This window comes from Zootoca vivipara, chromosome 2 (genome assembly GCF_965207765.1).
Source record: "Zootoca vivipara chromosome 2, rZooViv2.hap1.1, whole genome shotgun sequence".
NCBI classification, from domain to species: domain Eukaryota; kingdom Metazoa; phylum Chordata; class Lepidosauria; order Squamata; family Lacertidae; genus Zootoca; species Zootoca vivipara.
Window position 1 is genome coordinate 68,966,291 of NC_142584.1, and position 26,600 is coordinate 68,992,890.

The 26,600-nt window shown below is 46.5% G+C and overlaps 1 protein-coding gene and 1 long non-coding RNA gene across 3 annotated transcripts in view; one reads left to right on the forward strand and one right to left on the reverse strand.

The window, feature by feature from the left end:
* BSN (bassoon presynaptic cytomatrix protein) overlaps window positions 1-21,907 on the forward strand; it is a 208,737-nt gene extending 186,830 nt beyond the window's left edge. For both annotated transcript variants that reach the window (XM_088662153.1, XM_088662152.1), the window contains 7 exons: window positions 6,204-8,358; window positions 8,734-9,587; window positions 10,332-10,428; window positions 11,154-11,294; window positions 13,004-13,058; window positions 14,027-14,125; window positions 16,827-21,907. In XM_088662153.1, the coding sequence (XP_088518279.1) occupies window positions 6,204-8,358; window positions 8,734-9,587; window positions 10,332-10,428; window positions 11,154-11,294; window positions 13,004-13,044 (3,288 nt within the window). In that variant the 3' untranslated portion in view covers window positions 13,045-13,058; window positions 14,027-14,125; window positions 16,827-21,907. The remainder of the gene's footprint in view (window positions 1-6,203; window positions 8,359-8,733; window positions 9,588-10,331; window positions 10,429-11,153; window positions 11,295-13,003; window positions 13,059-14,026; window positions 14,126-16,826) is intronic.
* LOC148686907 (uncharacterized) lies at window positions 7,739-25,665 on the reverse strand. Its single transcript, XR_015948212.1, has 5 exons — window positions 25,272-25,665; window positions 11,371-11,606; window positions 10,583-10,680; window positions 8,129-8,253; window positions 7,739-8,026 (listed from the first exon to the last, which is right to left on the reverse strand). It is a non-coding gene; the product is annotated as an uncharacterized LOC148686907 (long non-coding RNA).
* Window positions 25,666-26,600: the final 935 nt, after the last annotated feature.

Here is a 26,600-nt window from a genome sequence, read left to right on the forward strand (position 1 = left end):
CCCCATGACCTGATATAAAGAAGTTAAATCACATTGGTTCCTATACATTTGAGGGACTCCACTGCTTACTTCTGTCCATTGTGAATACTGTCAATTTGTTTATTCCTATCTCATGATGCCTCTTCTTTAACCAATTATCACGAGAGGACCCTGAACAAAGGGTAGACTAATAGATTTGTAATTTCCTGATTTTCTGTCAACTTGTTTAAAAAGTTGATACAGTATTATTTTAAGGAAATCAGTTTTAATGACAAGGGTCATATTTTAATTGGAGGATCAACAATTTCATATTTTGACTTTTAAAGATCTATTGGGTGCATGGCATCTGGTGACTTTTTTGTGGTCAATTAGCCATAGACCTTCGTCTCTTGCCATCTCTAATGAAAATTAGTTCCCAAAACAAGAGATTGAAGTGGGTGTATCTGGCCTGTATCTTCCACAGTGAATTCATCCAGGTTCTCAAGCAATCTTCCTATTCTCATTCAGCAATTCTTTCACACCAGTTTTGTCTGACCACCCCCCAGGGCTAGTTTCCTCATTCTAAAGCAGGCATCCCCAAACTTCGGCCCTCCAGATGTTTTGGACTACAATTCCCATCTTCCCCGACCACTGGTCCTGTTAGCTAGGGATCATGGGAGTTGTAGGCCAAAACATCTGGAGGGCCGCAGTTTGGGGATGCCTGTTCTAAAGGATCAAAATTAAACTGTAGTTTTGAACAATATCTCCCTCAAATTTTATTCACTTGGTTTATTGTCATTTTACATTTGTTTTACCAGAGTTTATGCTCTTTTTGTTTTCCCAATTTGAACAAGGCATCCACTTTCTAAAAGAAAGATTCTTCCTTTTACTGCTTCCTTGAAGTCTGCTCATTAACTAGGTGGGCATCTTCCAGGCTTTGTTTATTCCTTTCTAATCTGCTGTATAGATTTTATCTGAGCTCCTAGTACAGTATGTTTCATTAGCTTCCAAGTGTTCTGAAGACATCTGACTCTCCCTTTCAACTTCCTTTTAACTAATCCCCTCATTTATTAGGTTTCTTCCGTCAATAACATTATGATTGGCATTCTGGTATTCTGACACTATTCTCATCTTGCTTTTGCCTTCAAGCTTTCCACTTGGGACTTCAAGTACTGCAGGATAGTTATTTATTGTTTGATGAACAGCTTGTGTTTGTTAGCTGACAGAATGAAAGATTAGTACCTCTCTGTATCAGCTACTAACTGAGGATGCATAGTGGTAGTGATGTGTAAAATGTTCATGATCAACAATATTTTCATGCAAAAACCGTTATTTCAAAGGGTCCACAGCTTCCCCTTTATTTCCATTTCAAGATTATTTTCATGCTTCTTCCACAGCTCTCCCCCACCACCTCCACTTCAGCTCAGCACTTCATGGTGTACTTTAATAGGTTAGACACACATGAGAGATGACACATTTTACAAATGATGCAGACTCAAACTCTTGGCAGATTCATCTGACTCCTACACGCTGCCATTTATCCTGGGTGAAATTCTGTTGATTTCACCAGCACTAGACCTACCTCTACAGTATAAACACTTCTGATTGATATATGCACTGAGAATGTGTGGAACTCACCTAGGTATAGTCTGCTTTTGTTTAGGCCACTACAAATTGTATGCGGTAAAAAATGGAGAAACTTCCCCATTCTTCAGCATGTGGCTTCAAAGCTGCGGCCTGTTTTATGTGCTGTTCAGTTCTTCTTGGAGCTGCTACTGCAGGATCTGCCGCAATTGTCTCTCCTTCTCTATTGACATCCTGCAGCTGAGGAGTGAGAGAAATGCCTGAAAATCAGCAGCTTTGGCAGGCCAAGATAGCAATGACACTAGAGTCCAAGAGTGTTCTTTGTCAGCTCTAGAGTCTGGAAGGATCAGCTGATACCCACTGATACTTGCTGCCCAAATTTCAGCAGCAGAAATCTCCCTTCTGCAATTGCTGCTGGAGCTCTTCCATGGCTTTTAAAAGACAATTACCTAAGATGATGTTGGAATCCAAATGCTGCCTGTTGTGAGCCCTGTTGCTGCAAAATGGACTGTTGAGACATGTCCTCCCAATGCAGGAGAGCAAGGGAGAAGGCTAAATATGGCTGCATTATAAGTGCACTGTACGTATCACAAGCTACCAATGCATTGAATAGGTGTAAAGCAGAAAGCAGTGGATCTATGTAAGCCTCTGTTCCTTTCTCACACTTTTCCCTTCCCTTCTCATTCCGGCTTGGGATTTATTTATCTAGTCCAGCCTTTCGCATGATGAATTCTGCATATAAGTTAAATAAGCAGGGAGACAATATACAACCTTGTCGTACTCCTTTCCCAATTTTGAACCAATCAGTTGTTCCATATCCAGTTCTAACTGTAGCTTCTTGTCCCACATAGAGATTTCTCAGGAGACAGATGAGGTGATCAGGCCTCACCTGGCTGCCCAGGGACACCAGTGGTGACCTAAGGCTAGCAGGCCCTGTGTGGGAAAGCATCTCTCATTTTTCAGCAATGAGAAATGAAAACTGGCTGCTATGAAAATACTCATGAAATGATCTCTGACTGCCCAAGAGCTAATTGTTAATATTTCTGCTCATCAGAATGTCTTCATGTCAAACAGACATGCCCTCTCTGCTTGGCCCAATGGAAACCTGCAGGCTGCATGGCCCTTAGAGACCAATCAGAGATACTGATGGAATAGCTGTTATCCCCTCCTCCAAGATCTACATGATAGCTGTCTCTTTCTAGGGCCGTGCTGATCCTGTATAGTCATTTCAAAATATGTTACTTGCATGACCTCAAATATTCTAACACTGCAAAACGTTGTTGTTCTTTAACATTGTTAGGGTCTCATATTTCCACTGGCTATGTAAAATATGCCAAGGTGGCAAGACCTTTGGGGAGATTTCCTTCCACCTGAATTTTACATACTGTTTGACTTGGGCTTCCGCAAAAGCAAGACAAAAAGAAAAAAAATATCAGGATCATTTGAACTTCAAAGACAATGGATTTACACCTTCAGACTAAATAAGGGTGCCTTTCCCAGACAGACAATTTTTTGCATTATTAGAAACCTGCATTGCCTGCAAAAGCAGAAATCTTCCCAAGATAATCTAAGCAGAGATTTTTATTTTGACTTTAAAAAAATATCTGTGAACCAGACTGAGTTGATTTTGTTCTGGCTCATTAGAGAAAAATATTCAAGCTGATTCCTGTTTCTTTCAGAACTCATTTCCTCTATGTCAGTAACTGTGGTGATTCATATTGCCATTAACATCATTATTCAATTTAGCCTTTCCAATATTAAGAAGCAGTCCCCCACACACCTGCCCCAAATCATGAGAATTTGTATACAGTATATTTTAGTTGTACATTTTAGTTTTGAAGATAACCACACAAAGGCTTCCTGAATTGGACATGCTCAGTGGGTGTTTTTTGGGGGGAGGGGGTAAAAGAATGAGGCGCCTCTACTCATATATTGATAAAAATGTTGTAGGTGCCAGCACAAAATGGCTGCCATGTGCTGCAAATAAATAAAATAAAAAAGAAGTGCTCGTACTCTGTATCCAGTGAGTATTTTTGCAGACATGGACATGCTAATCTAGAGCGTTGCCAAATTTCAAAACCTCCATAGACATACAATTTCCTTAACTTAGTTTAGTTTAATTTAATGTAAAGGAGAGGGTGAAGCATCATTAAGCAGAATCATTACTGTATTGGCCCGAATATAAGCCGCACCCAAACAGTGGCGTCACAAGGTGGGGGCGGGGGGTGGTGTGCCCCGGGTTCCATGTCTGGGGGGTGACAAGAAGGCACCCTGCGGGGGTGCTTGCCCTGCTGCCCTGGCCCAGGCGTGTTAGCGTGAGCAGCCATCATGCCACCGCAGCTGCATGTGGAGGATCCTGCCACTGTCCGTTCAGCGTTCGAGCAGCACCAGTAGCAAACCACTATGTACAACACATGTACGGTGTCGCATGCATGCGCTGTATGTAGCAATGCCGCACATGCGCTGTACATAGCGGTTTGCCACCGGCACCGCCCGAGCGCTATACGGACGACAGTGGGATGCCTCCATCGGCGCTACAGCCGCAAGCAGAGGATCCTGCCACCGTCCATACGGCTCTCGGCTGGTGCTGGTGGCAAACCGCTACATACAATGCATGCGCGGTGTCGCACGCATGCGCTGTGTGTAGCGACACTGCACATGCGCTACATACATAGCAGTTTTCCACTGGCGTTGCCGGAGCGCCGTACGGACGGCATAGGGATCCTCTCACCACCGGCAGGAGCCGCTTACAGCAAGCCGGGGCCCCCCCCTTCCCAGACTCCCTCCTTCCCCAGCTCGCTGTAAGCAGCTCCTGCTTTGCCGCTTTACAGCGAGCCGGGGAGGGGGACGGATGGGAGCCGTGGCTCCCGAGAGGACACAGCTTTGCCAGCAGCCCAGCAAAGCGGCATAGCTCCCCCCTTCCACCGATGGCTCGGGGTACTTGGGAGTCGGGGTGGGGGCGCAGAGGCGTAGGAGGGGGGAAGACCACCCCAGGTGTCATCACTAAGGGGGTGACATTCAACACCCACCCGCGACTCCCAAGCCTATGCCAAGCTGTCGATGGGGTGGGTGGGTTGTGACAAAAAACATTCCGCACCGGGTACCTCCTGGGCTTGCTTCGCCTCTGCACCTGAATATAAGCCACTCCCTTAAAATTCCACAGGCACTCACACGCATTCCGTTTTACCCTGTGTCTGTTTCAGCAGCGATATTGTAAAAGCCAGTTTTTGTAAGGTTGTGAATTTAAACTTTTCACAGTTTGAATTTGAAAGGAAAAAAAGTGTGGCTTATATTCGGGCCAATATGGTACAGAGAATCATTGAGGATTCTGTGTCAGAGAAGGGCAGGAGCATGACGACTGGGGGAATGTGTGGGAAGAGGAGGCAGGTGGTGGTGGGGAGGATCCCTCAGAAGGGGCCAGTGATTTGTGAGGTTCTGAGGAGTTCGAGGGGAGTCAGGAAGAAGAAACAGGGAGTCAGAGACAGGGGGAAAGGAGGAAGGAAAAGCTGGAAGAGGTCTCGGAAGTTGGACATTGAGATCCCCTCTCTCCCCACTTCCGCTGTATCTCTGCTCAATGAGAGGTTTGAAGTGAGGGGAGCAACTGGTGCTTGCACACACCACATCAGACAAGGGGTGGGAGGTAAGAAAGCAGGAAGTGGCAGGGCCGCACTGTTGCTCCAACTCTCCAAGATAGCGCTACCTTCTGCAGAGGTAGACTTCCTAGGCAGCTAGTTAGCAGGAAGGGGTGTGCACATCCCTTGCACCTTAGCAGCTGATGTAACCAAGTGCTTTGATAATAATGAACTAAAATTCCTGTCGCTTGTCCTCATTGGTCTGGCTGAATGCGGCATCCTTGTGACTCAATTGCTTTTGAGTCCTGGTGAGTTTTAACAACCATTAGTGTGCAAGGTCTCCATCACAAGATTAGAGCCAGTGTGGTGCAGTATTTAAATGTGGAGATAGGAGCCCCAGAAGTGTGGGCCACTGGGTTTTTTTTGGGTTTTTTTCAAGATAAATTTTTATTGATTTTCTCCAGACTCTTTACATCAGCATATTAGTTTCATCTTTATACAATATCCAGCTCCTTCTAGCTCAGACTTCCCTCCCCCCTTAAGTAGGTAGCATAATTCACTTTACTCGCGCATTTTAGAATTTCATCAATTCCCAGAGAAGAATGTTAACTCTCTAAAAAAAAGTTGTATCTATAATACATCAACCTTGCAGGATCTAGTTTACGCCCGCCAGAGTCTTTAAATTTTTATAGGTCTCCTTAGCATAGTCCAAAAATTTACTCCATTCTTCTTTGAATTTTGTGTCCTCCTGGTCCCGGATTCTGCAAGTCAGGTTCGCCAACTCCAGGTATTCCAACATCTTCACTCGCCATTCCGCAATTGTGGATAATTCCATCGTTTTCCATCTCTGGGCTAATAGTACTCTCGCTGCCACTGTGGCGTACATGAACAATCTTTGGTCTGCTTTCCGAATTTCGTTTCCTATTAGCCCTAACAAGAAGGCCTCAGTTTTTTTGGGGAACGTGTATTTAAATCAGAAGTGTGGGCCACTGTTGAGTAATACACCCACCTGGTAACTAAAAATGGAAGTGTGTTCTTTCACACACATGGTTACCTGCTATCTAAATTAAGCTTTCCATTGTCTTCTAGATGTCAACCCTGCAGTCAAACACCCTCATTCGGAAAGTGAAACGGACGCTGCCTAGCCCCCCACCGGAAGAAGCTCATCTCCCTCTGACCAGCCAAGCTCACTCACAGATGTACATGCCGGGCCTCATGCAGAAGGGTGTGGCAGGGCCAGCCATTCAGGTGACAAAGGCCAGCCTCCTCAAAGACATTGACCGCGACTTGAAGCTAGTGGAGCACGAGTCCACAAAGCTGCGGAAGAAACAGGCTGAGCTTGATGAAGAAGAAAAGGAGATTGATGCCAAACTGAAGTACTTGGAACTGGGGATTACGCAGAGAAAAGAGTCTTTGCAGAAGGACCGGAATGTCCGTGACTATCCCTACCTGAGATGCTTGGGGGAAAACAGGGATTACATGTCTGACAGCGAACTCAACAACCTTCGACTCTCTGGCTACGAGAGTCTGACAAGGCCTAGTACTGCCCCTTCCAATCAATACGCAGACTTTTCCAGTGCACAGTACACATCAGCCTCCTCTTACACCCCATATCAGTACTCCTCAGGACAGGCTGCCCCACCAGGCCCAGCCGCATTCCAGCAAGCAAGGTTTCAGCCTCCACACTATCCCCCAGCAAGCAATGTCCCTGCACAGAACGGATTCCAAGCAAGCCAGATGCCTGCCTACCCTTCCCAAACGACATACCAGAGTCACAGCTTTACTCCAAGCACCGGGTATCAGTCTGAACAGGTTCTGCAAAGTCACCAAGGCTTCCGGCCACCTTACCAAGCACAGACCACGTATCCCAGCCAGACACCTCTGCAGCCAGCGCAGAGCGCTCTTTTCCAGACCCACACGGACACACACACCACCTCCCAGAAACCGCGGCAGACATCACTAGCTGACCTCGAGCAGAAAATGCCCACCAATTACGAAGTAATAGGCAACCCCACGGTGGTCATCTCAGCCGCAACTCCGGAAGTGACGTACAGCACCACAACTGTGACCAGCAGCTATGACCAGTACAAGCCTCCAGAAGGAAGGCTGATGGACAGGAGCGGCGTAGCCCAAAGTCCCTCGACCAGCTATTCCTCTGACTCCCTGTACACCAACCTGGAGCAGAACATTCCTCGGAACTATGTGATGATTGATGACATCAGTGAACTAACCAAAGAGAGCAGCTCAGCAGAGGGCCAAAAGGGAGATTTGCAGTTGCAGAGCAGCAATGGGCGATATATGAAAGAAAAGAGTGACTTGACAGACACAGATGTCTCCAGCAGGCCTTGTTGCTACCCAAAGGGAGAAGAGTCAGAGGAGGACATGTATGATCACCACGGCCCTGACCATCGTGGGAGAGGCTACCATAGGGGCCCAGAGAGCAATGGGAGGATGTCGGGTACCTCCAGCTCCTACTACTATGGGGACAGTGATTACAGGCACTCCACTCGCCCAGACAAGCCTGGGTCCACCATGGCGGTGCAGAAGCACTCTTCCAAAAACTTGGCCCCAGCTGTCATCTCTTCCAAACGCAGCAAACATCGGAAACAAGGTATGGAGCAGAAGATCTCGAAATTCTCCCCTATAGAAGAGGCAAGAGATGTGGAATCAGACCTGGCCACTTACCCAGCAACCACGTCAGTCAGCAGCAGCAGCGTGGCATCCAGAGCGAAGAAGATGCAAGACGACATCACATACGGCCTCAAAAAAAATGTATATGAACAGCAGAAGTATTACGGCGGGTCTGCCAGGGATGCAATGGAAGAAGATGACAGGGCATACAGTGGCGGGCGGTCGAGGTCCTCTGGCTATGTGTCGGACAGAATGTCGAGCCGTGAGATCAGGAGCAGGTCCTACGAGAGAGAGAGCATGGAGAGGCCTCAGAGAGGCAGCTCCAAACCTTCTTCCCTTAGCATGAGTCAAAGTCGCGGGCGACCTCCAATTCGCACACAAACCTCGGAAGAAGAGAGCCCCATCAGTCCTTTGGGGAAGTCCATGGGCGTATCGCGGTCCTCGGGTGGGCCTCTCCCTCAGTCCGCTGGGGACAGCTGCTCTCAGTTCTGCTCCAGTCACTCATTGCCTGATGTACAAGAACATATCAAAGATGTGCCAAGAACCCACTCTTACAAGCATGAAGAAGGTTACATCATGGATGATTCACACTGTGTTGTTTCAGACAGTGAAGGTAATGGCTACCTGTGGTAATTTAACCCCAGAGCATGCCCAAGCGGGTCATATTTGCAAGGACAATACCACAGCCTCCGTTTCCTTGCCAGGTGCCTTTCTCCCGCATTTTGCTTTCTGTTTTGGTGGTTCTGTGTTAGCATGCTGCACTAGTCTGCATGTCCTACTGGTGCTCTGCTCACTGCTTGTTCAGTGTGATACTGTGCTATGATTCCTGTTTATTTATATCTATTTCCCAAGCGGCTACTGTGGCATATCCTGTGTGCATGCGATCGGGTTCCTTGCTTTCTTTTAATTCATTGCATGGCTTCATCCTGGGGTACATTCCCAACTGTGGATGAGGGGATTGACTGTGATCTGTTTTTGGTTTCTGAAGCCTATCACTTGGGTCAGGAGGAGACAGACTGGTTTGATAAGCCGAGGGAACCTCGTTCGGAGAGGATGAGGCATTATGGTGGCCACTCCTCATCCTCCCAAAGGAGGGGTCCAGTTAAGCACACCTATCACGACTATGATGAGCCCCCGGATGAAGACATGTGGCATCACGATGACTACTCTCACCCGCGGCACTCCTCTTCCAAAGAACACAGGCACCATGGAGACTATGGGAGACATTCGGCCTCCTCCCGGCACTCCACCGATGACCTGCCCAAGAGGTCATCCAGGCAACATCCAAGAGATGCTGGCCGCCACGAGTCACGCGGACATGGGCAACCCTCTTCCCAGAAGAAGGCTCAGCAGGCCGATGTAAGAGCGCAGCCAGGTTATCCTTCCAGCTCCTCAGAGTACTCCCAGCAGTCTCGGCAGCCGTCGGGCTACCATCAAACCTCAGAGTCCCAAAAATCGCAGAGGCAGGTGCAACATGGGCCGCCATCTCAGCAGCCAAAATCGGAGCCTCTTTCGCATCAACAGCAGCAGCAGCAAGCGAGGCAGCAGCAAGTTGGGCAGCAGCAGCAGCAGCAGCCGTCATCCAGGCAGCAGCAGCAGCCGTCGAGCAGACAGCCTCAGCAGCAGCAGCAGCAGCAGCAAGCAGCTCCCTCACAACAATCTTCTCAGCAACAGCAACAGCAAGCTAGGGTGCAGCAGCAGCAACAACAGCAGCCACCGCCAGCAGGAACCCAAGCCCAGCCCTCCTCACGGCCAGCCCAACAACAGCCTGGCCAAGCCCAGCCAGCAGGCAAACCCCAATCTGCCCTCCAAGCACAACCTGGCACTCACCCAGCGGGACCAGTAAGTACCTACGTGCCTTTGCTTGGGGTCAGTTATACAGTAGGTCCCTCAGAGCTGACGACAACTTGTTTTGCCCCACGTCGGGTGAGAGAGCTGGGCTAAGCGATGGCCTGTTCTATAGTACAGGAGTCGCACAGGGATTGCATCCCCTTAGAACAGGCACCCCCCAAACTCGGCCCTCCAGATGTTTTGGGACTACAATCCCCACCATCCCTGACCACTGGTCCCATTAGCTAAGGATGATGGGACTTGTAGTCCCAAAACATCTGGAGGGCCGAGTTTGGGGGTGCCTGCCTTAGAATGTCAAAGCAAGGAAATGTGCATTTGTGGGCTGTGCACTGTACAGTCTAGGTCACTGTGGAGAATGGAGTCTTCCCAGCAGAGAGGAGGTTCATGGAACTAACAATAGGCCGCAGTAGGGGGAAGTTCAGACACAGACAAAGAAGAAGGGAGGGGAGAGGAAGGGAATGGACTTAAGGGAATGGCCTTGGTTTAGGAGCTTCATATGCAGCTTTCTTGATGGAGATCACAGGCAGTACCTCGGGAATCCTAGCGGGTGGGGAGTATCTGGTGGAGAATAGGGTGGGTGGAGAAGGATTGCTGCGAGACAGCCAAGATGACCTGGCAGTTAAACTCTAGGAAAGAAGGCTGAGAGAAAGACCCCAGGAGATGGGCTTCATTCTACCATTATTTGTTCTTGTTTGCATTAAATAAATTCATAAATCACTGTTTGCTATATTACAGTCTAAAGCAGAGCAGACGGATGCATCCAAACCTACCACAAAAGTGCCACAGGTGGGGAAAGCACCCCAAACACAGCCACCGGGAGCAGCAGCAGGAGGTCAGTCAGCCCCTTTCCAGCACCTGCGATTGTATGTGTTTTCCTTTAAAAGGGTGGCAAGCACCAGTGGTCCAGTAGGTTCAGATCTCTCAAAGGGAAGATTAGATTGGAGCCAAAGACCATTTACTGCGGAAAATAATAATAAATGTCCTACCTGAGATTAAGAAGGCAAATGCTTTAGGTCATCTTGCCATGGTTGGCCCCAGAGTGTAGGCTAGTCAGCGTAGAATTAATTCACGTGAAACTAGCATTCTGTATGTCCTAGAAAAGATAAACACAAGTAGAATGCCCAAAAGCAGCCTCCAGCTTCATTCCACATAGGGTACAATAGGTTTGCTTTGCTTAGCTGTCAAAAATAGGCGGCTTCCCACTCCTGTCTCATTAACCAATTGGGGAAATGACTGTAAGTTGAGTTCTCTCATCATTCAGCTCCAGTTTAAAATACCTTTTTCACCAAGAGGTTTTAGTCATTTCTTGTGCCTGTCATACTGATATCTCACCAACACATTGTGCATCTTGGTTAATACTCTTAGAAATAGTGTGGCCATCATTTTCTGGTGAAGGTGGTTAGACAGAAATTGGTTATGGCCTATGAATGTGGGGGGTTGGTATGTGCAAATTGCCAGTTGGACCTACCCTTGGTGATACGTGAGGCTATATGTTTAAATAAATTCATATATGCAGCTAAATAAATCCATACAAATCAATTTCTCTCTCTCCAATAGGCATTAAGATAGGTCCCAAACCAGCAGGTGCACCCACTTCTGCAGGGGCAGCGACTGGACTGCCAGGAGCTGAGGGAGAGAGCGTCTTCTCCAAAATTCTGCCAGGAGGGGCAGCAGAACAAGCAGGCAAATTGACAGAAGGTGAGAGATTTCAGAGGCATCTTTCTTGGATGCCCCATGTCAAAGCATGAGGGATTTGCTCCTGGACACAGCTCACCTGTCTTCATGCTTGCACATGTGGATTTCTTCAACACTTCTTGCGGGACAAATGGCAGAACTGCCGGGCAACTGCTAATTCAGACCATTGGTCCATCCAGCTCAGGATTATCTACACTGACTGGTAGTGGCTCTCTGGGATTTCAGGCAGGAGTCTCCCTCAGTCCTCTCCGGAGAAGGCAGAAATCTGAACCTGGGACCTTCTGCACTCATAGCAGATGCTCCACTGCTTTTTCTCTTTTTTTAAAAAAAATAAAATAAAATAAACTTTGTTGAGATTTAAATCAAAACATATCAAATCAAAATGAAACAAATTAAAACAAATCAACTCAAAACATAAGAATTCATACAGATATCATACTTCCAAATTTACATCTGAAAAGTAATTGATATCTAATACAGAATTCGACTAAACCTTCCGGTCTAGTCTTTTCCTCTATGAAATCCAAATAAAAAACATACACTTAATATTTCTCTTAAACATATCTAACAAATAAAATTTCCTCTTTTTCCATATACTTCCTCTTGCCTTGATCTTGGTCTCTTTAAGCTTTTGATTGGTTACTGCTTCCCTCACCAAATATTTCACCTGTTTTTCCTTTTGTTTTATAATCGTTACATACAGTACTGGACTCTAGAAATGAATCCAGGATTATAATGTGGGACATTGTTGCTTCATATAATTTCTGAATTTCCCCCATTTTTGTTCAAAATTTTGTTTACTGCCACCTCTAATCGAATTAGTTAATTTTGCTAAATCTACATATCCAAATAATTTTTCCTGCCACTCGTTAATTTTAGGTATATCTTGTCTTTTCAAATACGTGGCTATTAATATTCTTGCAGCTGCAGTGGCATATAAAAATATTTTTTGATCCTGTTTTTTTATTCCCTCATCTATCATTCCTAATAAAAAAAATTTCAGGATTCTTTTTTACATTGTACTTCAATATTTTTTAAAATTTCTTCAAAGATCTGATTCCAAAAGGGTTTTATCTTGTCGCATTGCCACCACATATGAACAAGTGTCCCTATTTCTTTTTGACACCTCAGCAGATGCTCCACTGCTGAACCACAGCCCTTGTTCTAGTTTACACCTATGTGAGAATACAAGAAACAGGAAGCCAGCAAGAAAAGTAAAAGTTGTAAAGACGAAATCAAAATAAAGAAAATGGGGTTTGGGTGGTAGAATGCTGAAGGAAAAAGCCACGTTAGCATAGGGGACCATCAACACTGCAGGCCGAAAGTGCTCACTTGATGAGGAGGATCACCAAGGGCTAAAAATAGAATTGCCTTATCCCAGGTAGGCCACTGAGCCATCTAGCCCAGTGGCCAGCCGCAGTTTCCATCAGCTCAGGCTAACCCTTCTGTTGGGAGATCCTTTTTGACTTGAAATGCCAGGAAGTGACTTTCCTTCTACATCCAAAGCATGTAGCCATGGTCCCTTCCCGTGTCACTAACGGGACTGGCAACGTGAAGGCTGATAATATGGAGGAGGGGCTCTTGTGAAATGGAAGAAGGGCCCTAGAAACTGAAAATTCAGTGGGAAAGAGGTGAGTGGGGGAAAGATGCAGGTCAGTCTTTGGTACCACATATGCTGATGGCATTTATTTCTCTTACCTTTACTCCCATAGCTGTGTCAGCTTTTGGCAAGAAATTCACATCATTTTGGTGAGAGAACATCACTGGGTGAGTTGCTTTTTGTTGTTGTAATAATAATAATAATAATAATAATAATAATAATAATAATATATTTCTTGTACCCCACACATCTGACTGGGCTGTCCCTTCCAACAAAGCATATACAGTCATACCTCGGTTTAAGTATTCTTCGGTTTGAGTACTTTCACTTTAAGTACTCCGTGGACCCGTCTGGAACGGATTACTCCACTTTCCATTACTTTCAATGGGAAAGTTCGCTTCAGGTTAAGTACGCTTCAGGTTAAGTACGAACTTCCAGAACCAATTACACTCATACTTTGGGATAAGTACGCTTCAGGTTGAGTACTCCGTGGACCCGTCTGGAACGGATTAATCCACTTTCCATTACTTTCAATGGGAAAGTTTGCTTCAGGTTAAGTACACTTCAGTTTAAGTACTCCGCGGACCGTCTGGAACAGATTAATCCACTTTCCATTACTTTCAATGGGAAACAAAAAATAAAAAAATTCCTTCCAGTAGCACCTTAGAGACCAACTAAGTTTGTCATAGGTATGAGCTTTCGTGTGCATGCACGCTTCTTCAGATACTTTCAATGGGAAAGTTCGCTTCAGGTTAAGTACGCTTCAGGTTAAGTACAGACTTCCGGAACCAATTGTGTACTTAAACCGAGGTACCACTGTACTGTATACACAACCCTCAATGACATTACAGCTGCCGAGCAAAAGTCCTGACACATTTCATCTTCTCTGGCCATTGCAATCCAAAGAGGTCCTGGCGTAATTTCCTGTTTAATAGCTTGGTTCAACTTCTGTCCCTCAACAGGCGCCTTTCATTGCTGCAGCACCCTAACGTCAGAGCTAACCTATTGCTCTGTTAATCCAAGCACCGCCCCCTTCAGTTACTCTGACATTTTTCTTTTTTTCTGCACATGTATATGTTTCTTTCCTAATAGCCATATCTTTTTTCTTACGTGTGTCTCTCCATCACCCCGGCAGGAGTTTGGGAGAATAAACGGAGATCTCATCATTGCACTGGAAAAACCTATGAAGAATCCATTGGAATTCAGTCTGCCGCACCAGACTCTGGGTATAACAGTGAGTGTCACCTCGTTGCCTCCATTCCTACATTCTTCTGAGGATGTGGATGAGATCAGATACTTGGCTTTCATCAAGCCTCAGAGATGGCCCCCACGATACAAAACCCAGAGGAGATATTTCTTTTACCTAGTCATATGATATCCTGCTTAGCTTATAAGCCGTGCCACTTCCAGTCAAGAGTATATCCTGTTGCTGCTAAATGTTTGTTTAATGTCCACAGCATGCTACACACTGTACAGACTTAGAGAAAAGAGACAGTCCCCATTCAGACTTCTTACAGTCTGTATTAGGTGGATATAGCTAGTGGGGGCAGGGGAGGGCAGGGACTGACACAGAGGAGGAAATGAAGGTGCAGGTCAGTGTGGCTTGGATGGTTTCAAAGAATCATAGAGTTGGAGGGGATCCTGGGGATCATCTAGTCCAACCCCCTGCAATGCAGGAATATACAGCCGGCCCTTACGGGGACCAAACTGCAACATTGGCGTTATCAGCACCACACTCTTAACCAGGCTTCCTCAACCTCGGCCCTCCAGATGTTTTTGGCCTACAACTCCCATGATCCCTAGTTAGCAGGACCAGTGGTCAGGGATGATGGGAATTGTGGTCTCAAAACACCTGGAGGTTGAGGAAGCCTGCTCTTAACCACCTGAGTTTGGGAAAGGCCTTTGTAAAGGAATCTCCTTCCTTGGAGGTTTTTAAGCAGAGGTTGGATGGCCCTCTGTCACGTTGCTTTAGGTGACATTCCTGCATTGGACTAGATCAGTGGTCCTCAACCTTGGGCCTCCAGATGTTTTGAGACTACAATTCCCATCATCCCTTGCCACTGGGCCTGCTAGCTAGGGATCATGGGAGTTGTGGGCCAAAAACATCTGGAGGTCCAAGGTTGAGGACCACTGGACTAGATGATGCTTGGGGGCCCTTCCAACTCTACACTATGATTCTAAAGAAGAAGGGCTTAAAGGAGGCTGAGGCACTAAATACTCTTATATACAGCAGGAAGATGTTCTAGACACAGAGGAAAGCATGTCTGGCGGACAGCAATGGCAGAAAAAAGAGATGGTGAAGCATGATGGAGCAGAACAGCAGGTCGCCTGCTACAGCAGTGTTGCAATGCTAACTTCCTGGCAGCATTGCCTCTGCTGCTTAACCAGGAGCGAGAGGGACTAGGCAAGAGGGAGGCCAGGATGGTGTGGGCTCAGCAGTGGAGCTGTTCCTTTGCTCCTGCCACGGCAACCATGCCACACTAGCCTCCCCGCCACCTCCTCCTTCTCCTTCTCCCTCCTCACATTAAGCAGCAATGACACACCTGCCAGGGTGTCCCAGCTGCACCCCACTAGGCGAACTCTGCTACTGTGATGGAGGAAGCAAGAAAATAAAGGTGTGGGATAACACGTAGTTGGCACAATGTCATATAACCTCCCTGCAAACAAATCAGTATGGATGCTCAATAAATAACTGGTGTTGTCCCCGCAAACGCTGTGCAAACAAATCAGGATGAATGGCCAATAAATAGATTGTCTGGAACCGACTGTAGAAATGTGTCCCATTTGTTTGGTGCTTAACTCTGTTGTCTGTAATGGCAAGGCATCAAAAGGGCTTTGTTGTTGCATAAGATTTATTCTGTCAACCATGCCCTTAAAGAATTAAGCCCCCAGACCAGCAATCCAGATGTAAAATGGATAACGGGGGGCATAAGAAGAAGGCATGAAGTGAGGATATTTGCTGCTTATTTTGACTAAGAAATACCGCTTCGCTCAGCACAATGTTGCAGTGACCATTTTGGGGGAAGCGGCTGTTATTAGCAGTCCTCTCACTGCAGGCAGCAGACAACAATCCTTTCTCTTTGCTCTATCAATAGAACACAGCAGCTCATCTGGAAGCAGGAGGGGAAAGAACCTGTTTTGTGCATTTCCACCAGGAAAGCCAAGTGTGCCATATGCAGAAGACTCTTACCTTGGGAAGAGTTGAAATGAGGGGAAGAGGCAGAGAGCTTGGCAGCTCCTTAATGTGGGTAGCAGCACAAGCCTGCATAGGCCCCAGGGCCACAGCCCTGAGACACGAGCAGAGAGAGAACATTTTTGTCCGGCTGATTCCATCCCCTGGGTGTGCTCAGAGCTTTGCCACTTACAGCACTATCTCCTTTCATGGCCCTGTCTGTGTTTTTGTCCATTTTAGAGAGCTCACTGAAAGGACTGCATGCTTTTTGATTTGAGGGGGAAATTGAACTTATCCCAGCTGAGGTAAGTGGGTAGCTTCTTACACTTGCTGCCTCAGTCTGTACATTGCAGTGTGAGCCAGGTCTTGCCCCTGGGTTTGAGTGGAGAGATGAAAGCAAACAACAAATCTCTTTGGGGACAGTGCTGGGTCTTTCAGTCCTAAGTTTCAGACAACCCCAGTATGAAATGGTTGCATCTCAGTGAGCGTGGGCAGCTGATGTCATTACGTAAACCATTCATGCTCTTTGATTGGTCTTTCCTGGCTAGTTCCTTGGGTTGCTTTTGTGCTTTGGTTTTGAGAAATAAGAGAGGCACGTTGCAGCCATGAACAGTACAGTACAGCAGAGCTTTCTCAGGTGGTGCTGTGATCCATAGAGGATCAGGAAAATTTGTGCCAAACCATGGCATGGCAAGAAAGTGTGTTTCTGTGAATGACCTCTTGTAAATATAATATTTCTGATTCTCTCTTTTGTCTCGTCAAGCTTTTGAAACCATGGAAAACCGCTAGGCTGCGAGATGGAAGGTGGAAGAGATCTTTACGGAGAAGTTTGCCAGTGGATCCCATAAGAAGCTCCTTGAGGACATCTGAGCCAACTGTCGCAAACGGCTTTCAGAAGCCGCCTGCTGTCAACTCCACGGTGTTCGTTGCATGAGCCCCAAGGGGTGAAGGCAGACGCTTAGTCTGAGAAGATGTACATAAAAGACGTTTACAGAACATGGCCCGGTCCCAGCTTGTCACACAGACTGGCCACTTCCCTGATCCTGGAGGGAAGGTCTGGGGCTCCAGAAACTACTTCCTGCGGTGGTTCCATTTGTGCCTAAGGTCTAATGTTGGGAGCCATGGCCCTTTCTTGAGATTATACGCAGAGTTTTCTCTATTACTGAATTTGAACTCTAGAATCTTCATAGGTTTTTCCCCACTCTCCAAGATGTGCTTGAGTCGAGGGCTGGGAGCTGGAGGCTCTGCTCTTCACATTCCAGTTTGCCCTGCCGGTCGCTCCACCTGCGCAGTGTTTGTTCCCTCTCATCCTCCCTGCAATGGAAAGCATGGGATGAAGAGAACTTCGACTAGGACCTAACACTGTTTCACCACTGAGATAAGAGGCCATAGGACTCTGAAAGGCAGTGCAAACTGGCTGACTAATTGACTGAAGCAAATGCTGGCCAGGCATGTCTATCAGCCACCCCAAAGCCATCCTGAAGCCATTCTAAAGCATTCAAATGGCAGTGCTTTCCGTTGTTAGTGTTGTGCATTGTTTTATGTATGCCTGGGGATTTTTTTTATTTCAAAAACAGCCTTAATCATTCCACTTTTATTTATGCGTATACCTCATCAGCACCCAGCAACTGGGGGTTTGGATTTATTTTAAAATTTTGGTTGTGTTTTTTTTGTGAGGTTCTTTTTTGTTCTCGGTTTTTTGTTTTTTACTTTGTATCGAACATACTGTTTTTCCTCTTTGCTTTGTCCTGCGTTAGCACATGGACTGTTGTCGGTAGAAGCAATAGAGTGCAGAAGGCTACAAAAAAGAGCACAATCCAGTGTGATGAGATCAGGAGAGCTTGCCTCTGCCATCCTCCTTCCTACTACTACTGTGCAATTCAAGTCCTTCTTAAGCCATTACCAGTGGGCATGCTCAGAACGACGGAGGAGCTCCCTGGGGGCAGGATGTCACTGAACCTGCTAGCGAGGAGCTCCTGGCACTGTTACCCGTGAGAGCCGAATGAAAACCCTGTGAAACGGCTCCTCTTTTCCTTTGCTGCAAAGAATCCAGCAAGGGTATGGATGCTCCGGCTCCCATTTGTCTGCACTGTCTGTTTCCTGCCCGTCTCTCGTCCACACTGAGCATGCTCAAGAGCAACAATTCATTGGTGTGACCCATAGGAGCTTCCATTCACCGTGGGTAACAGCAAAATGATTCTCATGTCTAATGTTCTATGCAATGAAATAACAAAACAAAAAAAGTTTAAAAAAACAACTGTTAATATTTAATAAGTTCAATGTTATGTATAAGGATTTAATTGCAAATGTGCTATTGAGAAACTGGATAGGTATCTTTATATCGAACACCTGTGCGTATGAAGTTTTCAATTAGTGGCATGCTTGACCCATCCGAGGGACACTTTTGCCAAAGGGTAGCCATAGAGCCGGTGACTGTCTCTGTCTGTTGTAGAGCATGGCTTGCTACTTCTCTGCACGGTTTCATCTATTTAGAATGCTTGCCGTTCTTTGCTTGAGGTTTTTTTCTTTCTTTCTCTCTCTCTCTCTCCAGTTGGTTCATCTTCACTTCTGAACGCCATTAGCAGATTTATGCACTTGTTATTGAAGGCCTGTCAGTGACACCATGAAGAGTAATTATCCTGCAGAATGTAAAACCAGATGTTTCCCATGGAACTCCATTCACTATCAGTCCTTTGCCACATCCTTCCCTGGAGTAGCCATTAGTGTCCAGTTCAAGGGGCTTCCTGGGCTTTCTTGAGACCTGAAGCACATTCCTCCTGGCTGGCCAAAGAAAATAGGAAGCCTAAATTCTATCTTGGTTTGAGAGCACCACAGGCTGAGGGAGGTGTTCCAAGACTCAGCTACCCCAATAAATTCTGCATGGACAATTGGAGCAGTGTGGCATCAGATAGTGTAAAGAAAGCATCTCATTCCCCTCCCCTAAGTTCAGAACCTGGGAAACAGCAGTGATGTCTGCTGTTCCCACAAGCACAATGTTAATGAACAAAGACCTACTAAACCACAGCTCCTGACAATGGGAGGGTGACAGCCACTGAGCGGTGCAATTTAAACCGAAGTAGGTTCCAGAATAGAGACCGTTCCAAGTAACTTCCACCATACCAAACATCGTTGGTGCAATGATGGTGCTAGGCCTTTTCCTCCATGGTTGGACTCAAAGGCAGAGCTCTGCAAAAGTTGGAACAAAACTGTATGAGCTTTTCCTGACAGAGGAGAAGGGGAAAGGTTAAGAGGCAACTACCTCTGTTACACGAGAGGTTCTTGCAAACACAGAAGTTTGTGACATTTTAAAGAGAACCTGACAGATCAGTGAGTCTAAGGGCCACGTCACCCATTTTGCAGAGGCAAACCTGGGTACCAGCTGGACACTCAAGGAGCAGCAACTCACCAGGACTCCCTGACTCGTATTCCTGGTCTATTTGATACTTAAAACACACTTGCAAATGTGTTTCATGCTTTCACACTTTTCTATTTTATGTGAGCGCTTAAAAAAAGGAGCATGCTGAAAAAGGAATGTATGCTGTGGCCCTTAGGCAGCTGGGGGTCGGAATCACATGAGCTCTCTACAGTAACTAATCCAGGTCTGCATTATTTTGATATAAGCCTTAATGTTACAAGAGCATGTGAACAGCTAGCATATAGTGTGGTTCATCTTCTAACTAAAAAGAAAAGAGGACTGTGACACAATAAGCAAAACTGTAAAGGCAGACATGCTTGCATGGTTCCCACGGAGTGCACTTAGGGAAGACTCACACTTTGCAATGTCTTTGGCCAGCAGTGGCCTCTCCTTGTCATCTTAGAGAGAACATTCACACAGCAATTGCCTGCGCTCCTAGTTTGTCACTATGGTGCCCAACTAGAGATCTGGCCAAAAGCCTTAGAAAAGGCAGGTCCCTTTTTGCCTGGGACACCTATGCAATGAGAGCCTGAGGGAAGACACAGTCATCCCCACCAGCTGTGTGGATGGATGATGGGGGCCAGGGTCAAAGTCTACAGGGTAGAAGCTAGACGGGCAATGCAACTGCACCTGATGCCCGAATGGGTCTGGTGCATCTGGTGCAGACATGATGTTGAGTTTTAAGGAAGGTCTGTTGATGGTAGTTCAGTCGTTTGCTAAGAACCAAGCTTCTCAGTCAAGATGCAGATATTCTGCCTACACAACCTTTGGCACTATCTTCCCCTCCTGCTCTGGTACCATTGACTGACCTCTAAGCCTTAAGCTATTCCTTCCCATGGATTACAAGGTGGGGAAACAAAATAAAAAAATTCCTTCAGTAGCACCTTAAAGACCCACTAAGTTTTTATTTTGGTATGAGCTTTCGTGTGCATGCACACTTCTTCAGATACACTGAAACAGAAAGTTATCATATGTATGTAGACTAGAGGTTGTCTTCTAAAGTAGCCAAGTCAGGGTATTTTACCAGTGTGGAATGCTTTGTAGAACAAAGGCCAAATCATTTGATACAGCAGTTGGCTTAGGATGTGGAAATTCATGCAGGAGATAAAGGCAGAGGCCATGCTTTCAAGCTGGCTGCCTCTTGAATTCCTTGCACTGTTGAATTGGTTACTCTACTAATAAAAGCATAAGCAGGTACTTGGGCCCTACCTCACTGTGCTGTTTCATTGGAGGAGACCAGAAAATATCACCTTGGCTTCAGAAAATGCTAGTTGAATTTTCCATGGGCAAGGAAACTGCACACTCTCCTTGTTGGCAATCACCCATTGTAAAGATCCAGTTTTGGAAGCAGTTTGCGTACCTGTTTGGTTCATCTTGGAGTTGTGGCCGCCATAGCAGTCATGGAGTTTATGGATCTTTCTGATGATAGACAGACTGGTAATAATTCCAAGCAGAAGGGGTGGCACCTACTCAGAGTGGACCTACATCCAGGATGGAAGGCTTGATTGCTAAGCATATGTTCTTGGCAGCTGCTTCAGCTAGGATGGCAAGCTGGGGTAGAGACTCCCAAAATGGAGATTTGCTTCCAACTTGAGTCAAACAAGGCATTTGGTAGCAACAACTGCATGTTTCTCCACCCAGCTCCTTCCCTGCCACTCAGGCCTCCCCTGTCGTCGTCCCCCCCCCAAAAAAATATATATACAAAGGATTACCCACAATGACAAGTGCAAAATCTGAGGATGCTTCTTCAGGGCTCTAGGTTGAATTTGTGTCCCCTACAGGTTTTCTCAACAGTGGCTGCTACAACCTCCCTCCCTCCCTCCCTTCCATTGTAAATATTTGTACAGTGTGTAAAATAATAAAACTAAATTAAAAATCTCATGTGGTATGAAGAAAAAAAAAGAAAAACTACAACTCACAGGCCCCTTTTCGGGGGCTCCATCTCACCAACCAGCACACCTGCCAACTCTTGCTTTTGTGTACAAAAGATCAACAAACAAAGCCTGGTGTTTGTGACTGGCTCCTTTGGACTGTTCCTCTTCTTGCAAAGCATAGCAGAGTCTTGTAGAGTTGTTGTGGCTGTCACATGACATGTACCTTTCATGCCCTCATCCTGCCTCCCATGTATCTTGAGTTGTTCCCTTATCTCTTTTTTATTTTTATTATCTTGGAGGCAGGAGGGGTTCTGTATAAAAATTATTTGGAAAAAAAATACCAACCACCACCCATCAAACAAAAGAAGAAGTTTACAGTTGTAAGTGCAATGACCTAAATCCTTTATCTGAACATTGTAAATGATGTGTGTGTCCTGCTGTGCTCTGTGAGAACTTGTAGTATTTCAGTGTACCACCTCATGTATTGTGATTCCGTATGGGAAGTTGCCCTACAAGGTATTTCTGTGGAAAACAGAATAAAAGGACTTAATATGATTCACAAGGCTGGGTCCCTGCCTACTGGGGGCACATAAAGTTAGGGTGGTTCCCCCTCCTCCTGGGGATATCTAGATTTGAAAGCGGTGTAAACTTTCCTTGCTTCTCCATACACTTTCTTCTAGAATCTAGTTTTCAGATTGGTGCTACAGCCAGTGCTATTTTTTTCTAGAAAATGAAGTGCTGGAACTCTCTTACAATGGCAATGGTGCCCACCTGAGAGGTGCCGGAATGGAGTTCAGCTTAGTTCTGGTTGTGGGAGGGGGAAAGCCCTTGGTACAGCCATATCTGGACAGCACTCCTTCAGACTATGGAAGACAATTCCCAGAGCTGAATGTAGCTGAAAATGGTGGCCTGGACACACAGAAAACTAGACTGTGAGAAGGGTGCTTGCGGGGGATTCAACCCTGTGAGCCCCACTCTGCACTGAAATGGTGCTGGCTAAATGCAGGTTCACCACCACTGTGATAACGAAGCCAAAACTGATGAGCATCAGTCGCTGCAGATTGCAGCTGTCACAGACCTAGTCAGCGCGTGAGGGTGCCATGGACAAATTAGTCCGGGTCTTTCCCAATTCTAAAAGGAGAGCTGTACCAGCTGGAAAGGGCTGTCTATGCACCAGCCATCCTGACCACAGTGTACCAGGATGGAGGTGGTTTTATGTGCCACAGAAAGGTGCACACACCCCCATGGCTCCAGATGTCTCAAGAGTGCTTTCGCACACTCACTCATCCAGCAAGAGATCCAATATGCACAGTAGAGGATTTGCTCCCCACCCTGACTGTATTCAAAGGAACATGTGACACAAGTATTACAATCAGCCATCTAGCCGTAGGTCCACAGGGTCAATTTGTGTGATCGGTCCCCCTCGGGAGAAAAAAAGGGGGAGGGAAGAGCACCCAGAATGGTCCTTTGTGTGTACAGGGTGCTTCTCCCTTTGCACTAAATAACATTCCTGCATTACTGAAAAATCCCAGAGAGAAGCGAGGCTTTAATTGGGAATGGGGGCTGCGGCTGGTGTCTCTTTCTTTTACTGCATCCATAAGCATAATGTTGCAACACCAGGCCAACCCAGCAAGCAGTATAGATCAGGCATCCCCAAACTGCGGCCCTCCAGATGTTTTGGCCTACAACTCCCATGATCCCTAGCTAAGAGGGCCAGTGGTCAGGGATGATGGGAATTGTAGTCCAAAACATCTGGAGGGCCGAAGTTTGGGGTGCCTGGTATACATGGACGCCTCGGGCATCAGAAGTCAGCCCTAGGGGTGGGTAGGAGTTACACACAGAAAGATATATCCTGTGGAGTCCTGACTGATGAAAGCAGACAGCTTGTACCTGCTCTAGCTGCAGCTGTTACAGATCTAGTCACACCATGAGTGTCCAAAGCCTGCTCCCATCATTCCCAGATTCCCTGCTACATCACATATTCCCAGGGCCTTGATAAGCATCAATGACTTCCTGAGGATCCTGATTGGACTGACTTGCATCTTCATGACAGGTGAGCTCATGAAGTTGCTTCACATTGACACTGACCCCTGGTCCCACTAGTAAACAATACTGTTTACTCTGGCGGACAGCAGCACCCCCACCTGAGCCTCGGGCAAAGGTTTTTGCCAGCTCTGCTAGCAGAGATCTAACTGGTGGTGCCAGGGGTTGAAACTGGGATTTCTGCACTCCCATGGAGTGACAGCCCTTCCCGTAAATCCAGACTTGCTGTGCCTAGATTTACTACTAATCCATTAATCACTTCACCCTGCCGCATTCAATAGACAGAGTTCCAGGTCTTTCAGACAAATCCTTTAGGACAGGTAGCTGAGATCTGTGCTCCATCAGAAAGGTACCTGGTCTAGCCCCTGCAGATGTCATCTGGGTAGTTATCAATAGCAGACCAAGATAGAACATGTTGCAGTAGTCTAGCTGTGAGGTCACAAAAGCGTATTTGCTAGGTTCGGGTAGCATTAAAAAAAGGTATCCCAAAATGTAGCAAGATGCATCATAAGACTATGAACCAGAAAAGTTAGAGGAGTCCCAGTCCCCCTCCCCCAAGATCTGCTTCCTTCATTGCAGTCTTGCCAAGGGCAATCTTCAGTAGCCTCACATGGATGCAGCCCTTCATAGAAGAGTCAAAGTAAGATGTAAAGGGCTGTTTCCTAGCATACTGATGACACACTGAACACTTCACAATCTCATTTAGCAGCTTCATGTGCACTTTCAAAAGGTGAGATACTTGGTTGGAACCTAATAAGATTCTAGAGCAGGACCCGGCAACACAGTGCCTGCAAAATGTTGGACTATTACTCCCATCAGCCTCAGCAAGCTTGCCCAGTGATCAGGGATGAGGGGAATTGTGATTCAACAACACTGCTATCCTAGAGGGGAAATGTCATGAGCAGATAGATCTATGCCCTACAAACCAGCAGTGATTGAGACCACTCTAAAGGATACAAATGGTGGCAAGGGGCATCATCAAGTCACTCAAACAATATGAACTATTTGATGAACAATGTGGAAGCCTGCAGAAAGGTTTCATGAGCTCAACAGGTAGAAATGGTTTGTTTCCACCTCAAGGTCAATATCACTAACAAGGACCACAAATGCTATGCTCAAGTTTGGGGGAGGAAAAGGGAAACTTTTTTAAAGAGTCTAGAAAAATAAATGGTATTGGGAAACACAGAAGAAACAGAATCAAGGAGCCTTCCTTGGGGAAGGTTTAAAACTAATTCATCACTGGTTAGTAGCTAACATGCTACCTACCTACAGATGATGTTGGGCTATACAGTTCCCAACATCTCTAACCACTGGCCATGCTGGCTGGCAGTGTTGGGAGCTCCAAGTTCTTACTAGGGTGGGGAGCCTGGACCCAAGACTGATTCTCTTTTTGTTGTTGTTGTTTTACCAGGGACTGAATTACTGTGGGTTTAAGGCTGTCCAGCACTTTCCCAAAATAATCCCTCTATTTAAACAAAAACAAAAACAAAAACCACAGCCAAAGGACCCAATTTATCCCCGTTTCCAAGTCTTTGTATGATTTTAGGCGGGGTTGTGTTATCAAAAAGAACGGCATCTTTTCCTTCTCAGAATTGCTTCTGCTGCTTTTTCAGCGTGCACACACAGAGAGAGCTCAAACCGACTTCATGTACAGACATAGTTCATATCACAGCCAAGGCTTTAAACAAGCACATTATATGTATCGGTCAGGAATAGCATGAAAGAAGACGTCCACCTGCTGCTGTCTCCAACCCTGAGGCTGCAAGGGCTTAAAGCATCAAGGCCTGTCAAAAACATTGCTTCTCTCAGAAAGCCAATTACCCTGCCCCCTCTACTTCTTTTCACTGTTTATCCCTTTCCCTTCATGTTACCATACCTGGGTCTCTCTCAGCCCACCCACTGCATATGGACGCAGCTCCCACTCAGTGCCTGCAGAGCCATCTGCCACCGAGCGCTTCCTGTTGCAGTTCAGCTGATTAGCAGCACACAGGAAGCGCCAATCTGGAAGGTGTGATTTGTCATCCCACTCCAGTCACCCTGCCGTGGGGCCAGCTTCCCACTCGGCTTTGCAGGGAGAGGTTTTCTGCTGACCCTGAGATATTGGCTGGCTGGATTAGCAGGGAAGTTGCTCCCATAGACCTTAAGCCATTATTAACAAGCTGGGGAAAGGTTGGTGCCTGCCTCTGACAGACACTGCCTCCTGCTGCAAGCCCCATCCATTCACATTTTCAAGCGGCTGCCTGCAGACCCAGGAGCTGCACAGCTTTCCTGTGGGAGTCACATGGCATGTGCTATTCCCCGTTCAAGTACTGGCACAGGAACATTTAGTCCCACGCAGCCAGAGTTGGCAAGAGCTTGTGCGAGGCACCCCTTGTTTGCCAAGAGAGGTGTCTGCATTGATTCCATGGAGTCATGAAAGCGACGTGTGTGCCCTTCTGAGATGAAAGTACAGCGCACGAAGTGACAGCCAAAACCAAGCAAATCACTCTTCCTTTCCAAAGCTGCAGGTGCCGGGCACCCAAGCGCGTTAGATGGATGACTAGATCTGTTGCAAAGGCAAGGCGAGAGGACCTGCTCATGAACAATCTTACACAGTTGAATTATAAATACTTAACCGGGGGGGGAGAGTTGTGAGGAATTATGGGATGCAGGAGTATCCATAGTTCAAGTGCCATACACACAAGAACCAATGGTCTCACTCTACAAACTTTTTGACCTATTCCATTTTCTATAACCCCTCCCTCCCACCACTGACTGCCAGTGGCCTGTTTTCCCCTCAAAGAATGCCCCTTCTGTCACCCTCCACTTCATGTGGTAAAATTAGCTTATCATAGCACCACAAATAAAGAGGGAGAGACAGTGGACCACAGAACAGCTAGGGCCTTCCTTCTCCCCCTTGACTGCTGTCTAGCAGCATCACGAAGAACAGGATGCAGATGCTCAGTCCTTGGTCGGGCACTGGAGAACCCAGTGACCTTGCCCTCTTCCCAGTGGCCATGTCCCTTTATGAAAACAGCAGAGCTAAGCAATGCTTCACCATCTGCTAAGCATCACAAGAACAGTTACAGCTGAAACAGACACAACTTTCATTGAGCAACATCAGTGATGGTAAAGGGGCATCCAAGCCGTGTTGTTGTTGTTGTTGTTGTTGTTGTTGTTGTTGTTGTTGTTGTTGTTGTTTTAAACTCTCTCACAGAAACAATTG